Below are 12,565 nucleotides of genomic sequence, written 5' to 3'. Positions count from 1 at the left end.
TTTAGTAGTTTACAAGTGTTCTACAGACACATAAAAACAGGGGACAGCAGTTAATACCTGATGGTGACGTCAGTCTCCAGTCCTTTTCCTCCAGCTTCCACCGCCTTCTCAAAAGACATCACAGTATTCTCTGGAGCAAGCTACACACACGAGACAAAAACATTCCCAGATGGAGAAATAATAAATATCACAAATCTCCCTTTAAGGTACATTTTGAACGGATAAAAAATGTGTGATTAATCGTGATTAACTATGGACAATCTTATATAACTATGGACAATATTTTAATCGATCATAACCAACAGAAATGATGGTCAGTAAAACACTGAAGAATTAAGACAGGTCCAACTGTCTCGGTTGAGTTCAGCCTCACCATTGGAGCTCCTCTGTGTCCGATGAGCGTTGGGGCGGGTCCCAGCGTTCCTGCCTCTTTAATGCAGGGGGAGTACATTCCCAGAGGGACCAGGTAGAGAGAGAACAGCATGGACAGGTAGAGACCCAGGACAGCCACCTGACGCACTGAAGAACACACAACAACACAAAGTTACTGGGATGTTCATTGACTTGACTGATTGAAAATGTATTTACTGTTTTAATTATTGGCTTTTTTCAATCCAGAACTTAAAGGGTCAGTGTGTAGGATTTCGGGGGATCTATTATCAGAAATAGAATATAATAATTGCATATATTATAGCATGTATTGTATATAATTGTATGTTTTCATTAGTGTATAATCACCTGCCGCAAGATTTATCATATCATTGTTCATTTATTGTGCGATTTTAATAATTTTTCACCACATTTAAATTTTTTTTACATTAACTATGTTTTTGATACGTTATGAAGGAAATCAAAACAGAAGAAAAATGCACATAAATATCAAAATCACCGTATCAATGGTTGCCGATTGTCATAGTAGCACAACTCGCTTGAGAATAAGCCAATATTGTTTAAGTTAATATAATATAATATAACATCATATAATATAATTTTATTAATTTTGGGTCCTGACGCAGTTTTCAGCCAACAACATTAGTGTCATTAGACATTAGAGTCTGTTTATAGGTGGGTTTATCAGCATACAGTGTCATTTCTTAAGTACCAGTACACATTTGTTTTTTATTGCAATAGCTACATAAAGGCTTCAAATACAATTTTTTTTATATATTTTATATATATATTTTTTGAATATATTGGGCTGATGGTGCAATTATTTTGTAAAAAAAAACAAATTGCACATCATGTTTTATAATCAACTCTGCACAAAGAAAAACACACACAAACAAATCCAAAAACCAGCAGATACCAGCCTCTAAATATAGCCATATTCCGGGTTAAAGAAGTGGGCTAGCTGGAGTAGAAATTGGAACTTAATCAGGATGAGATACAGTAAATCTGTCCTGATAGGATCAACACGGTGGTCTGGTGCTGAACAGCAGCCATATGGGCAACAGACAGAATGACGGCCGTAGCAAATCTGCCTGGACAGCCCTTTCTGATGGGGAACTAAAGCCGTTATATCCATCTATGTTCTTGCCAAAGCCCGCAGACTTCATTGACAAAAACAGTAATTTTACCTCTCAGGACACAGGAGTTGCTGGTCTACCGCTGCCTCGATCGGTTCATTTGTTTGCGTTATAGTGTGACACGGGTGTTTTAAAGGGTTAGTTCAGATTCACTAAAGTCACAATATAACACAAACTAACTAACCGATTGAGGCAGCGGTAGACCAGCAACTCCTGTGTTCTGCAAGGGAGAATTACTGCTTTTATCAAAGGAGTCTGGTGGCTTTGAAGAGAGCATAGATAACGGTTTCAGTTCCCCATGGGAAACATAGACTGTATAGCTGTCTAAGGCAAAGTGGTGAAAATATTCTAAATATAGCGTACACTTAAACTGATATTGATTTTTTTAGGTTGGCCTTTCTTTTAGGTGCCTAAAACACATTTTGCTGCTGCCCCCGTCCACAGCAGTACATTAGCTTCCGTGCTGGTACTCGCCGACCGCCATTTACTGTAGGTAATCCACTAACTCATACAACCCCACTTCCGAACTATGCCTTTAAAGGTCTATTTCCAGCTTATACCCAGCATCAACAAAACTACAAAACTAACCCATCAACTCTTCCCAGTCACATCCAGGCTTGGGTGGGTATTCATGTTAATACAACAGAACGGAGGAGAGCTACATTACATCCTGTGCTTTGGCCAATCTCTCTCTGCCGTATCTCCTGCCAGGAGAGACCCCCGACATGACTCAGCATCACTCTACCCTGCTGAATCACCATGGCAACCAGGGACAGTACCCATGGAGACCAAAGAGAGACGCAGAGAGACATACAGGTCAAAGCCGATTCAGTGAGAGAGGAAAAGGCGGTCCCAAAGACGAGTAAAAAGAAACAGACAGCAGTAAAACGAGAAGAGCAGGTAAGAAAGGAGGTCAGAATGATGAAGAGACAGAAAAAACACAGAGTGAATGAAAGAAGACAGAAAGCATCAGAGAGACAAAGAGAAGAGCGCGAGTAGGAAAAGGGACATTGATTTTCTGTTAAGAGGAAGTAGAGAGAGAAAGAAGGATGGCAGGGAGGTCTACAGCTGTATAATCCCTGCCAGACAAGTGCGTCACGTTGCTGAGGGCTATGTTTGATTTCAGAATAGTTTTATTCCTGTCGGGCGGGGCGGCTCAGTGCCACTACAACTAAAGCCGAAACCCTTCACTGTCTGCCAGCAATCAGCCAATATGTCATTTCAACAAGGTCCTTCAGACCTTTCTTCCCTCCAGTTACTGCTGTTGCTTGTGCTTGATTTATATTCTCCTGTCTCTCTTTCTCTATAACGTTCCCAAACAAAGAGATGTACACAGAGTTAAAATTACTCAGTGAGGGTGAACAGGTTTTAAATAATACTTAATGTTTATCCCTAACAGCCAGCAGGAGGCGACTCCTCTGGTTGCAAAAAGAAGTCTGATTGTATAGAAGTCTATGAGAAAATGAGCCTACTGCTCACTTGATTTATTACCTCAGTAAACATTGTAAACATGAGTTTATGGTCTCAATCACTAATCTCTAAATTATGGTCCCATTTAGAGTCAAATAAACCATAAAGCAGGGGATGCTTTAGGGCGGGGCTACCTTGTGATGAAAGGTCGCTACCAGGGCGTTTTCAGGTCTGGGAGTTGTCTGAGTTTTCGTCTTAAAACTTTAACCCCTTTCACAGTGTGTTTTCAGGTCATCAATGTCTTATTCAGCGTTCGGATAGACTTAGCTCCATCCTCTCGTAATACTTCTGGTTGCAAAAAACCAAGATGGCGAAGGCCAAAATGCCAAACTTGAGGCTTCAAAACGGCAGTCCACAAACCAATGGGTGATGTCACGGTGACTACATCCACTTCTTATATACAGTATATGATATTTTTGCCAACTTTTTATACTTTTTACCTTGGAGGAAAGTGAGTGCATTTTTTATATCTCGCCTAGTTTTTTCTCTAAACAGTATACAGATTAAATGTTTGATAAGATACATCTATAACTGCTGTGACTAGACATTCTTCAACCAGCCAAAGTCCCGACTCACTACCAAAGATAAACACTCATCAGCTTGCTTACCTCTCTTGTTCATGCGGAAGAAGTGCAACGCTATTGGCCAGGAGAGAACCGCCATTAGTGAAACTGCAGCCACATGGAGGAAAGGTGCTGTCACCTAAAGATTAAAAGAGGAACGACACGGGATTGGTCAAAATTGTCAAAACATAAAGCACAAATTACAGTTTGTATTAACACAACATAATTCTCTCCTGTGATTGGCTGGTGTGTCAGGATTGACTAACCTGCAGGGAGAGAAGGAGAGTCTTCCATTCTTTGCTCCAGAGGTCAGACAAGATGGCGGTGGCTGTGACGGAGAACGCCAATGCCACCACGATGCCAGTCTGACAAAAACACAAGAGGACGAGAAAACACAACATATGACACCTCGTCTGTGTTTATTTATATGGATTATTTATATGTATTACTATTATTATTACCTTGTGGCTCCAGTGCAGGTACAGCCTCTGACCCTCAGACAGCAGACACACCGCCAGCACCTGAACAATGTTTAGATATTCATCAAAAACTGTTGCATAAAGCTGCTTCAAGTAATACTCTCCTACAAGGAATTAGATTCTTTGGAAATTGTATTTAAGTCACAAAAAGTGAGCTAACAAAGCACTGTTAACTGTTTACTTTTTGGCATGTGTATATTTTGAATTACTTATTTACTTACTGTTAACCAGTTATATTTATGAAAGTCTTAACCCATTCATATTCCTGGAATTTTGTACATTTAGTTTTTGCACTTTATTAATAATCTTAATTATTTATATTTTGTTTTATTTATTCTACATATTTGCACTCTCGTCTTCTTTATAATAAATAAAGTTCTATCTTATCTTATATCAGTTTTGAACTGTCCAGAACCGACATGGTTTCTACTTAACTTCATTAACTGGACAATGTTGAATTGTTAATTATCTTTTTAATAAAACCTCAAATCCTCGTCGTTTTATGCCGAGCAGATTTAAGAAAACTTGTGAATATCTTCTCACTGCTGACAATATTGTCAAAGCTCTTACATGCCTCAGAGTTTTCTCTATCAAGAGACAGTAAAATGTGTTGATGCAGATTTCTCCTTCACTTCATATGTGTCCCTTTTTCTGTATTATATAATAATTCTTACATAATATTTGTCAGCTCAGGCGAGCGGACAAGCTCCTAAATATCACACAACGGGCTGGGAGGGCCGAATGGCTAATGTGAACTTGCACCTGATGAAACACATTGTTTCAAGCACTCTGGTTTAGTGAGAAAGAATTAAATAAAGTGACACTACTGATAACCTCTGGTTAAAACAGAAGGAGTGAGGCCAACTGTCTTGCTCAAGAACATTACAGTAACGGGATGACAAAGGCATTCTCAGCACATCCAGGGATTTAAGCTGGCAACCTCTGACCTAAAACAACACAACACTGCCTACCTCTGTAGTGTATAATCAGACCTATGAGTACTAGAAACATGTTTTTGTTCTGATCTCTGTGAAGAGCTTTATCTAGACAGGTTAAAATCACATCAGTGTTCGTACCAATAGTAGGGCGATGTACGTGAAGAGAGCAGCAGCAACGACCAGCAGGACCAGAGACCAGGGAAACCAGAAGCCCAGAGTCCCAAAGTTAAACCTGAAGAGGCACAAGAACAACCCAAAATCGGAATTGCGATTAATATTCGATTAATTGTGCAGCCCTACTACAATCACCACAAAAAAATACTCCAACCAACATGAGTGTGTGTGCACGTGCCAACATGTACAGTATGTGCTGTGTTGTTACCCACCAGTCAAAGTCGATGTAGTCGTTCTGAGCTTCACTCCAGAAATAGAGGAATAAAAAACTCAAGAAGAAGGTGAGGATCAGGAGGCCAAAACTGCCACACTCCACCTGTAACACACACCCATACAGAAGTCATGTGTTATATTTGGTCTTACCAAACTACCCACTTCTACCCAGAGAAAGTCATTCTAATAATAATTAACTATAGTTTTAAACCCTTTGCCCCAATGTTTCTGGGAAAAATATTTTTTTTCCCATGTTAACAGGATTTACAGTCATAATTGGACTCCCTGATGCTACACAATCTGGCAGATTGGAGGAAGTCAATCAAATTACAGAGTGCATATGGAGGCAGTTTATTTGGATACAAGCTGACAGAGTAAATATATGCTCATATTTTCCGGAGAAAAGCAGTAACTGACTGTTGGAGTCAGCAGGCTGGACGGACGGAAACCGTCTGGGGAATCGATACTCTGCACGATCAGCAAACAAACCAAACTCAACTCACTGCTTATAGATGGTGCTGTGTGTGTGTGTGTGTGTGTGTATGTGCGTGCGTGTGTGTGTTTACCTTGCTGCAGCAGCACTCTCCTGGCTGCGCCCGGGCTCTTTGGTATCGTCTCCATTGGCAACCATAGAGGCCAGCCAGGCAGGAGACAAACGGCTGGTGTTCATACCTGATACAGTCGATGAGGAATTAACCAATAAAGTAAACATCAGTTACCTGAGTCAATCATTTCCACAACATTATTGAAAACACAGAAAAAGACTAATGTAATGTTGTATATTTTAAAAGACATCAAGCAACATATCACTAGGGCTGTCAATCGATAAAAATGTTTAATCATGAAAAATCGCAAATTAATCACACATTTTATATCTGTTCAAAATGTACCTTAAAGCAAGATTTGACAAGTATTTAATACTCTTATGAACATGGGCAAATATGCTGCTTTATGCAAATGTATGTATATATTTATTATTGGAAATCAATTAATAACACAAAACAATGACAGATATTGTCCAGAAACCCTCACAGGTACTGCATTTACCATAAAACAATATGCTCCCATCATAACATGTCAAACTGCAGCCCAGCAGGCAACAACAGCTGTCAGTGTGTCAGTGTGCTGACTTGACTATGACTTGCCCCAAACTGCATGTGATTATCATAAAGTGAGCATGTCTGTAAAGGGGAGACTCGTGGGTACCCATAGAACCCATTTACATTCACATATCTGGAGGTCAGAGGTCAAGGCACCCCTTTGAAAATGGCCATGACAGTTTTTCCTCGCCAAAATTAAGCGTAAGTTTGCAGCGTTATTTAGCCTCCTTACAACCTAACAATCTAAAGTTGCGTTAATGTGTTAAAGCTGCTCTGATAGCAGGCTCCATTTTGGATCTGGTTCCCGGTTGATTAAAATACCTAGATTCATTGAGCTATGAGGCTAAATAACCTCATATAAAACAGTTTATCTCTCCTTACGCTTTTTAATATGCAATGTCCAAAACATCCAGGAAGCAGCTTCTAAGTTTTAGCAGGTGCTGACTGTCAGGCATCATTGATGGGTGTGATCTGTCATTCGACAAGGCCAGCAGAGTGGAGGTGCTTCTCTGGTGAACTGATTGAGCTGCCTGTCAGTTTCAGTTCATCTAAATTAAAGTTTATCAACCTAATAGTTCTGAATCAGAATTATGACCTCTGGCATTTGAAGTATGCAGCTTGTGAAAAATAAAGTCTGCAGTAAGTAAGAAGTTTGCACCTGTTGGTTCAATGTGTCATTTTCCATCTTTCCTTCTGCTGTCAACATTAATTAGGCTGCCACTGAAAACTCTTTCAGTTACTTTAAAGATAGGGTCGACGATGTTGGAAAGCTGGCATAATTTGAAAGTAGCATCGCCTCAGGAGCTCCGTCTAACCCCCCCCCCCCCCCTCCCCTCGGGGAGGGGGGGGGGGGGCAACGCACGGCAACGCAAGGCAACGCACCCCACACACACACACACACATGCACGAGCACCGCCGCATCGTAACTACTTCACAGACACAGAGCGGAGAGACGACCTCAACTCAACAACGCTACCTCATGACAAGTAACCGCGGCAGTGCTACTGCAGGGCTGAGTTCTCTCTTCCATTCTCCAGGCAACATGCAGCGGCGACGCGCTTTAAGTTCAGGCTGGTGCACGCCAAGGGTAGAGTACGAGCAGGGAGGCAGGGAGGCATCTGATTGGTTCTTTCCAAGCGGACCACGAGGCAGTGATTGGTAGACGTTTTTACAGGATTACAGCAGCTACAGATGACGGCTCTTTTCCGGTCCTTTTTCAGAGCTCATCAGTAACGGATCGCTGTCGGGGTGTAAAGACCATTTCAACCAATATAACAAATAGTGTAGACTGGAGAACATCGTCAACCCTACCTTTAACTTTAGTCACAAATGTGTAAATCAAAGTTGGTTTGAGTCAGAGGCCAAATCAGGTCTATTGCCCAGTACTGTAGGTCACATCAACCCTGTCTCCTACTAAATTACGTTCCCATACAACTAAACTGCATTCTCAATTACGTTTCCAGGGAAACGTGTTTTCTCCCTGGATACAGTCGCACTTTTAAAACATACAGTGGTCATATCCAGTTGTCACAAAAATAAGAAAAAAGCTCTCTTTAGATGATGCATTCAGGCTCCCTCTAAAGCACTGTGACTCATCCTTCTGTGCAGACTGAGACAGCAGGCCGTCGTACGTCAGAGCAAACAGTTCTCCATGAAAAGAGCAACGGCAGACAGCAAAGGAGAAACAGCAAAGTTTGTAGATAATTCTGAGTAACCAGGACTTTGTTTGGACAGAGATATTGCTGCTTGTTTTATTTTGATGTAATTTTCTAATGAATTAAAACAAATGAAATTATATTCAGCTCAGGCGGTGGCATGTTCTCCCTGTGTTTCCATGGGCTTTCTCCGGAAGACATGCAGGTTAATTGTTGACTCTAAATTGCCCGTAGGTTTGAATGTGAGCGTGAATGATTGTCTGTCTGTGATGTCAGCCCTGTGATAATTGTTTACTTGCTTATTTATTAGATCTTGTTCTGTTTTTTACTCATGCCTCTTGTTGTTTGCACCGACCCCCTTTGCTGCTGTAATCCTGCAAATTTCCCTGCTGTTGTATAGGCTTGCCACAGTAGTCGGTGTTACACGGTTTTCAGGTATACACCGATTACATTACTTGCCCACCTTTCCCACCATTGTTTTTTGTTTTTTTTATAGAAATAAAACCCCTTTTAGTTAATTTTCGGATATCAGCACCGCGTTATCAATACATAGTCGGATGATGGATGCTAACTGAAAGTGAAAGTCTCAGCTCAGACCAGCAGGAGTCAGATTTCACACATGGGACGAGAGAGAGTTGACAAACAAGATGATGGCGGAGGTTTTGGTGTCAAAGCGAAAAAGCAAAAGCACCGAACACCAATATTTCGGATTTAAACCCAATGCTATAAAGGAACCATAACGTTAAAGAGGCAATCTCCGTGCGGAGGACGGAGCGGTCACAGCCAGTGCACCGCGTCGCCAGGTAGAAGCCTGCGGCCCCAGACCGAATGCTCGACCAGAGAGGCCTGATACAGCCATCCGACGGTAAAGATCAGAGCAAGCGTTCTACACATATTGAGCGCCGTCTTTTCTTGTAAAATATCCGGTGTAATCGGTAACACTGGTGTTGTCATCAAGTTTATTAACCGGTGGGAGAATTTCCCCACTGTGACATCCCTACACTGGGACTAATAAAGGATTATCTTATTTTATGACGGATGGTCACTCCACACATTACTACAAATTGCAGTCCATTTTAAAGAGCAAGTGCTGTCTTCAAAGCAGTGTGAATGCATATAAAAACTGATGGCTATCTCCATTACGTCAGAGTGTAAGTGTCATCGCTGACTGGTGGTGCGTGTTGTTCTGTACCTTTGCAGCAGCTGCCGCCGCACCACCTTTAGCTTCCCCAGCTTCAGTCTGGTCACGGGCATACACTCATCCACAGCCCGGCATCACAGAGACAGACAGAGAGAGAGACGAGGAGGAAGAGGGAGGAAGAGAATGAAGAAGGGACAGGAGAGAGAGAGAGAGAGAGAGGATGGAGGAAGAAAAGGCAAGACTGTTGGCCACCACGCCACCTTCACCTAGAGGGAGAGAAGAAAGTTTGAATCAATTTAAAATGTATTTATAGCAAAACTAGACTCAGAAGATACAGATACTCTCAGAGAAACACACACTGACCTATATCTGGTATAGTTGTGAATACACAAGTAGTGTGATTCTACACAACTTGTGCTTGCTCAGGTGATTTATGACTGTAGTACAGTGTACACACACACACACACACACACACACACAGCTACCTGTTTTACAGTATATGGTCTGTTTATGTTAATCCATCATTCCATATGACTAATTATAGGAGTATAATTAGACCAGTCAGCCGGTAAATGAGCCAGTTATCCAACCAGCAACAACGTCCTAAACCTGAAACTAATTAAAATGTAAAGGGATTTAGGGTTTATAGTTTTATTGCAAAGTAGGTTTTCACATTCACAAGGAATTTGTCTTGGTGTTTTTAGTGCATAACAATAAACATCGCCAGAGAAAATAAAAATAAAAAGCAAGTAGTGTGACAGTAAAGAAACATAAATAAAAGTTATTCAGTCATCCAACCAGAAACAACATCCTGAACTCCCCGCTGCAGCTGAAACAAAGCTGATTAAACCAGGAGTCTATCATCAGAAAATCAGCAACAATTATTATGATAATCTATTGAGAAAAATAGATTATATATTATTAATAGAAATATTTTCAGCGTCATTGCAATATGTACATGCGCAATAAACACATCGCAAAAGGCTGTCTGAAACGCGATGAATAAAGAAAATCATTTTATTTAGGGAGGGTTAACGAAACCATCAAAATTTGTTAATCGATTAACTGTTTCAGCTCTAAAATGATCCCAGATCAGACCCAGTAAACCACTGAGCCTCCTCCTGTCTGTAGTTCAACTAAAGGTGATCCTAATGTGGTTCAGACCCAGATATAGGTGGCCTAAATCTGCAACAGCTTTTAACTGTGTGCCTGAGTTATGAACAAAGAGGCCAGTTTAATGGCTTAACACACACACACACACACACACACTCTCAATTATAAATACTGCATTGACCAGAGTGTGAACTGGTTTGGTCATAAGATCCAGGACGGATGATTTCGATACAGAAAAGCAGATTAGTAGTAAATTAATGAGGCAAGTGTTTTGCAACATCGATGTTAAAATTAACTAATTAACTCATCATGAGTACATGTGCACGGTGGGTGTGTGTGCATGCGTGCGTGCGTGCGTGCGTGCGTGTGTGTGTGTGTGTGTGTGTGTGTGTGTAACAAGATACAGTTGTATGGGTGAAGCTGGTATTTGGGGCTGACAGATGGTAAGCACTCTGTTGTTGCTCCATCACATCAGGACTGAATAACAGATGTACGTTGTTTGTCTCTTCAATCCAGCAACAACCTGATAACCTGAGTTTACAATAGAAGAATAGATAATATACTACTAACATGATGACAGATTTGTGGGGGGCACACAGTCCATGTCTGAAATCAGGTCACTATACAAAAAGACGGTATACAAAAAATTTACATAAATTAAATATGAAAAGAAAATTTGAATCCAACCCTAAAGACAAAGTAATGCATGCATCGTTCTCTTCTAAAATAAATGTAAGTGTATCATCATACTACTGAAGTCTACTTTTCTGGTATATAATAATGTAATCCATTTATTTGTTTCAATACAATTCTAATGTACGTTATATAATTCATCTTAACTCTTATCTAATATATCCTGTGCAATTCAGTTTTGCTCAGTTGTATTTAGTCTCTGTGACTGACGTCGGCTGCCAGACGACCAGGCCGATTCAACCAGCCGAGTCATCACATTGCTGCCATGGCAACTGTGACATCAGATCCGTTATTATCACTGCTGTGAGAAGGATGAAGGGAGGTGGGGTAATAAACAATAAGGAGCCAGATGGAGTCATAAAAAGAGGAGACGACTGAGTGAGAAATTACCATCAGGAGTCATCAAAGCTGTTGATGCACTAAAAGCACACATATCCTGCAGGGTGAGACACAGAGTCCTCTCTTTACACTACGTCTCACACACACTCAGTGAATTAAGGCATTTTAGACGGAGCATACAGCCACATAAAATAATATGAGAGGCAGAAAGAGAGAAATACACAAAAAAGAGAGAAAAAGAAAATACAACTACATGTCATACCCTCTCTCTCCCCCTTTCAAAACTATCACTGTCACTATCAAATGAAGGCAAAATGCCCAAAAAAAGAATCTTAAAAAGAAGAATGAAAACCCTGAATATAAATAGCTAAAAATAATTGAAATTATAATAAGATATTTGTAAAAGTGGTAATAATGGTCTAAAATTACCTTCTGTCCTTTAAAAGTTTTATCTTTTCTACTTATTTGTCGTTATTTTTTTAGGGCTGTAACTCCTATTTTTGTTTAATCTACCGATTATTTTATGATTATTATTAATTGTTTTGTCTCTAAAATGTCAAAAATAGTAAGAAATACACATTGAAATTGTCCAGAACCTAAGGTGACGTATTAAGATTGTTAGTTTTATCAAACCAGCAGTCAAAATCATAAATATATTTGATTTACTATGATGTATGACAAAGACAAGCATCAAGACGTCACATTCAAGCAGCTGAAAACAGTAAAAAAAATGACTGAAACTTTAAATCAATTTGATTAATCGAGTAATATTTCCATCTCTAAACATTTTTTTAAGTCTTTTTATAGTCTTCCTTTTATTTACTTATATATTAAGAGCTTTGTCCACTTGGAAGATTTTTTATTTATTTACCAACTTCCATCAAAGTCTATACACACATCTTCTACCTGCTCCCTCTGACCATTTAATAGGTAGAGCGCATCATGATGCGACATTAAAGGTGACCTTAGAGAAACTTTTTAAATCTTGACAGGTGTTTTATCACTGAGCCGCTGCAGGCATCATAAAGTGTACAGACAAGTTTATTTAAAACAGGACCAGTGATCTGAATTCAGCTCAGGCTGTAACTCAAATCACAGCAGAGATATTTATTACTGTTTAAGTTTCAATGCTTACTTCCTCATTGATGCTCACAACATTTT

General features: G+C 40.1%; 1 protein-coding gene across 2 annotated transcripts in view; it reads right to left on the bottom strand.

The window, feature by feature from the left end:
- gdpd4a (glycerophosphodiester phosphodiesterase domain containing 4a) overlaps positions 1-12,565 on the bottom strand; it is a 38,797-nt gene that overhangs the window by 13,341 nt on the left and 12,891 nt on the right. For both annotated transcript variants that reach the window (XM_074641046.1, XM_074641045.1), the window contains exons 2-10: positions 9,311-9,525; positions 5,930-6,035; positions 5,363-5,466; positions 5,115-5,208; positions 4,021-4,080; positions 3,826-3,924; positions 3,605-3,698; positions 374-519; positions 58-140 (exon numbers count right to left, since the gene is read on the bottom strand). In XM_074641046.1, the coding sequence (XP_074497147.1) occupies positions 58-140; positions 374-519; positions 3,605-3,698; positions 3,826-3,924; positions 4,021-4,080; positions 5,115-5,208; positions 5,363-5,466; positions 5,930-6,035; positions 9,311-9,372 (848 nt within the window). In that variant the 5' untranslated portion in view covers positions 9,373-9,525. The remainder of the gene's footprint in view (positions 1-57; positions 141-373; positions 520-3,604; positions 3,699-3,825; positions 3,925-4,020; positions 4,081-5,114; positions 5,209-5,362; positions 5,467-5,929; positions 6,036-9,310; positions 9,526-12,565) is intronic.

The sequence above is a fragment of the Sebastes fasciatus genome, chromosome 7, assembly GCF_043250625.1.
Source record: "Sebastes fasciatus isolate fSebFas1 chromosome 7, fSebFas1.pri, whole genome shotgun sequence".
NCBI lineage: Eukaryota > Metazoa > Chordata > Actinopteri > Perciformes > Sebastidae > Sebastes > Sebastes fasciatus.
The sequence above is the reverse complement of the archived record's forward strand: the minus strand, read 5'-3'. Positions and strand labels throughout refer to the sequence as shown.